General features: G+C 57.2%; 1 protein-coding gene across 1 annotated transcript in view; it reads left to right on the forward strand.

The window, feature by feature from the left end:
* The window catches only part of LOC103599612 (receptor-type tyrosine-protein phosphatase N2-like), a 68,857-nt gene that overhangs the window by 62,145 nt on the left and 2,666 nt on the right, over positions 1-4,046 (forward strand). The window contains exons 6-8 of the mRNA XM_008583765.1: positions 2,030-2,138; positions 2,674-2,761; positions 3,179-3,286. Of these exons, the coding sequence (XP_008581987.1) occupies positions 2,030-2,138; positions 2,674-2,761; positions 3,179-3,286 (305 nt within the window). The remainder of the gene's footprint in view (positions 1-2,029; positions 2,139-2,673; positions 2,762-3,178; positions 3,287-4,046) is intronic.

Below are 4,046 nucleotides of genomic sequence, written 5' to 3' on the forward strand. Positions count from 1 at the left end.
TAGGTATTAGTGAATATTGAAAGTAGGTGGGCACTGCACGGGGTGCCTGCTGTGTTGCAGAGCGTGTAGAAACGACTGTGGTCACCTCTGACCTTTGTGGCCGAGTCATCTGGTCAAACCAGGCAGAACAGGGAAGTCCGTTTTTATTCTTCCTTTCCATAGTCGCTTGTTCCTCAGTCGTACGTTTGTAGTCAATGTTTGCGTTTCTCCTCCCGAAGAGCACGTGGTCGGTCATCTTTCATGACAGCACTTGCTTCCTCCTTCCCTCTCGGCAGAGACCCCGATCTCCAGTCTCGTGACTTGCTGCCGAGGACACGCTTGCTCGCCTTGCCATGTCCTGCCCTGTGGTGTGGTGGGCTCTGTCCCCAGACTCCCTGTCCCGGCTGTGCAGAGGCCGTGCTCTCATGCTGAGCATCTCGCTGCTGCGTCTGCCTCATTTACTCGGCATTCAGCCCACCAGCGGGTGTCCTAGCCGTTGTCCCCTCTGTGTCTAAATGCTGCCCGTCTGGCTACAGTCTAACCGGCAGCTCTAAAACTTGGCATTTGGCCTCCATTTGTTCCTCTGGTTTGTGGGAGAGAGACCGTGTGTCACTTGAGATAAGATGTCTCCTTACTCAAAGAATACAATGACTTCTCGTGAACTTCTTCTCGTATTGGGTACGGCTTCTTTGGTGTCTTTAGTTTGGGGTTTTCTTCAGTTTCACCTGGACAGCATCCGCGTGGAGTTAGCGAGTGTACACGCAGGGCAGATACTTGCTCACTTCCGCAGGGGATCTCCTGTGTCCTGTGTCTACACCTAAGGGAGGCCTCTCGTGAGACCCCTCCCGGCCGCTGACTTGGGGCTGGACTCTGGACTGAGGTGTGTGTAGCCTGCAGCCCACAGGGTGCCGAATCCGTGTGTTTGATCAGAGCGCTTCCTCCCGGAGCGAGGGCTGCCCGGCCACTGGCCTGTGGGTAAAGCAGACAAGTGTGTTTATTTGGAAAGTATGATGGTCTCACCCCTGCTAAAGTAAACCGAGTCCTCCTGTAATACACACCCTCGATTCAGCCAGTCTTAACTGTTTATCCCAAGCAAGTATCAGTGCCTCACGCTTCCAGCCCAGCCTTATTTAGGTTCTCCCTGGGGTAAAGCCTCATGCCAGCCCTAAGGGAATACAAACCTGGGGAAAACAGCAGCCCTGCCTTTGAGGAGCCCCAGCCTGGTGATGGGGCTGCAGGGCCACGGGACCTCGTCAGGAGGTTACCCCAGGGTCTGGGAGCTCAGGGGAGGGAACTTGGTCAGGCCCTGCAGAGAGCTGGACTTTGGGTGGACTAGCATGGATCCCAAAAGATCCATGGGCTGGAAGGTGACAAGAGGCATTAAAGCTCTCCAGGGACTCGCACAGCGTGGGCTGGAGAGGCTAGAATTCAGAATCGGACTTTGCAACGTGGGGTTTCACCTCCAGTGTCCGTGAGAAGGACGCAGGCCTGAGCTTCGCTATAGCTGATTGAATCTTCATGACCTTGGTGCCACAAGGAGGGCCTGGCTGGTGGTCCACGCGGCCGTGCTAGGGTGGGATCCACGGGCGAGGGGAGGAGGGGCCTCTGCGGCAGGCACAGTCCACACGCAGCGGACACCCCTCGTCTGGTGCCCGGGCAGTTGGCTCCCCCAGTGCCCATCTCGGCTCCGTGCCCGGCCGCTCACCGCAGGTTACTGTTGGCTCAAGGCGGCTGTGCTTGTGGAACTTCTGTGGGATTAGGAGATTAGAATGAAGATTAGAAAAACCGATAAACCATGAATGTGGGAAGACAGTTTTTTTGGTTTTTAATGGAAAATAAGTAGGCTCCTTTGGAAATGCTTGGAAAAGCCCACTTACTGAGAAAATCTATGTACATTTGCAGGCAAGTGAGACATCTCTTAAAAAATTAATAAAACCAAAACTCTACAGGGATCTGCCCTCTTCTCTGAAGTGTAAAGTTGGAGAAACAGAGGGTTTTTCGGGTGGCAGGGATCTCAGCGTTCCTCTCAGTCCGACCCCTCACAACACAGGGGAGGAAACTCAGACCAGAACCGCTGGCGGTGGACACCAGCAGGATGGCCCTGGCTCTGTGATCATCCCTCAGCAACAGGCTGTGCACAGCTCTGCCAAGTTCTGCAGGTTGAGCTGAACTGCTCAGGAGTCAGCCCTGCTGAGGTTTGCCCAAGCTTTGGGTGCATCGCGTGGGCGGCAGTCCTGTTCACCCCCCAGCTCTGGGCAGGTGCCAGCTGAGAGTCCTGCAGAGCTTCCCTGGCCTGGGGGCCGGAGTGGGCGGCAGGAAATGCCCAGGAGAGTCCTGGCTCTCCTGCTCCTGGGGAGCGGCCCCTGACACGCGGTGTTACGGCTACCAGGAGAAGGGACAAAGAAATAAGCGGGAAGGGCCGGCCACCATGAAGCCACGAGGGCATCCGCTCCGTCCACGCCGCCGCTGCCCTGCTTGCACACAGCATGGGCGACTGGGAAGAGAACTGCTTTCCAGATCTGGCCGTTGCGTGTCTGCTGCTGGTCGTGACTTGGAGGAGAAGAGTACTTTCTTTAAGCTGATGATAGATTATCAGTTTCAAACTGGAGTGTGGGAAACCCTCTCCTCACTGAGCTTCCTGAAAGAAAGTTCTCATAATCTGTTGTCAGTACAACAACAGGCCGTCCTCTGAAGGTGTCAGCGTGGCCACGAGCAGAACGTGATCCCTCGGACGGAAGCTCGTTCCGAGCGGCTCCGCCTCACCGCGTGCCTCTCACTCCTGGTGCGAGGCAAGGGCCGCGGGACAGAGCGGCGCTCCTCACATGTTCAGGACGGGGAAGCTGCGTCCTGGGAGCTGTGACGACGGGACGTTGAAGGCATGTTGGGTGGTAAGATGTGGTTCTTGCTACTGAAACAAACAAATGGAAAACAAAGAACCTACCGACAGTCAAATGCAAGGTCGTTTGTGAGATGTTTCACTGTCTGGAGAACTCAGCTCAGGGGCTTCACATGATGACCTTGGCGTGCTCTTCTCTTGGTGTTTATAAGATGACAAAATTGCTTGCAGAGACACTGAAGACGCGTTTCTGCACCTGATCCTGCTCCCAGCCCCAGTCCTCAGAAGATGTCCGTGTGCTGCTGCTCTCCGTGCTCCCACCCTGTGGGACACCCTGGGACTGCGCTCCTCCTGGGCTTGCAGCTGGAGCGGGGTCCAGAGCCGGGCTGTCCACGCACCGCACAGGAGTTCGTGGGCACACCTGCTACGGACACCCTCGTAGTGCTGGCACTTGTCACAGAGCGGAAGCGTGTGCCGACAGGCGCCGTCCAGCAGGGATGGCTGGGCGTCCAAACCGCTGGACCAGGCTCAGAGCGTGGCCATCACAACCAGCAGGAGGCCTGGAGGGGTGGCCAGACCGGCACTAGGAGCCTGGGGACGTGGATAGGATGTGGGTGAGCACACTGCGGGGGCCCCTGGGGGGCCGCGGGGTCTGGAAAGTGGCACGCAGAGGCAGCGTTCTGCCGAGGAGAGGGATTGGCCTGCTCTGTGTGTGGAGGGACCCCTCTGGCTGCTACATGGAGTGCACACTGTGGGCACTGGTGGACGTGTACCAGACACGGCAGAAGCACTGGCAGGAGGTGCTGGCAGCAGAATCCAGCCGTGAGAGTGACCCCTCCACACCCCACCCCATTTAGAGCAGCGCTCATCTTGCAGCCAGGGGCCCCTTAGCCACTCGGGCTTGAGACCCAGAGGAGCTCCTGTCCTGGGATTTGAGGAGACACCCAACGGCAGGAGCACGTTCGTAGGAAAGGAGGGAGTTTTGCTGCCACAGGGCATGTGCCTGACAGCCACAGCTTAGGGAGGACTTAGGTGTTGATGCAGTAGGTGTGCCCCATTGCTCCTTCCTGGACAGCCAGGGAGTTGCTTCTGGCATTGTGACAAGCACTTGCTGGAGAGGAGGTCTGTGCTCACCTGCAGCTAGAGAAGACTGAGGTGGCCGACGGTGTGAAAGCTGGTTCCCGTCTCTCTGTGCCCGAGTGTCTGTGAGTCAGTGACAGCAAGCAATTTT

The sequence above is a fragment of the Galeopterus variegatus genome, unplaced genomic scaffold (assembly GCF_000696425.1).
Source record: "Galeopterus variegatus unplaced genomic scaffold, G_variegatus-3.0.2 Scaffold100, whole genome shotgun sequence".
In the NCBI taxonomy this organism is placed as follows: domain Eukaryota; kingdom Metazoa; phylum Chordata; class Mammalia; order Dermoptera; family Cynocephalidae; genus Galeopterus; species Galeopterus variegatus.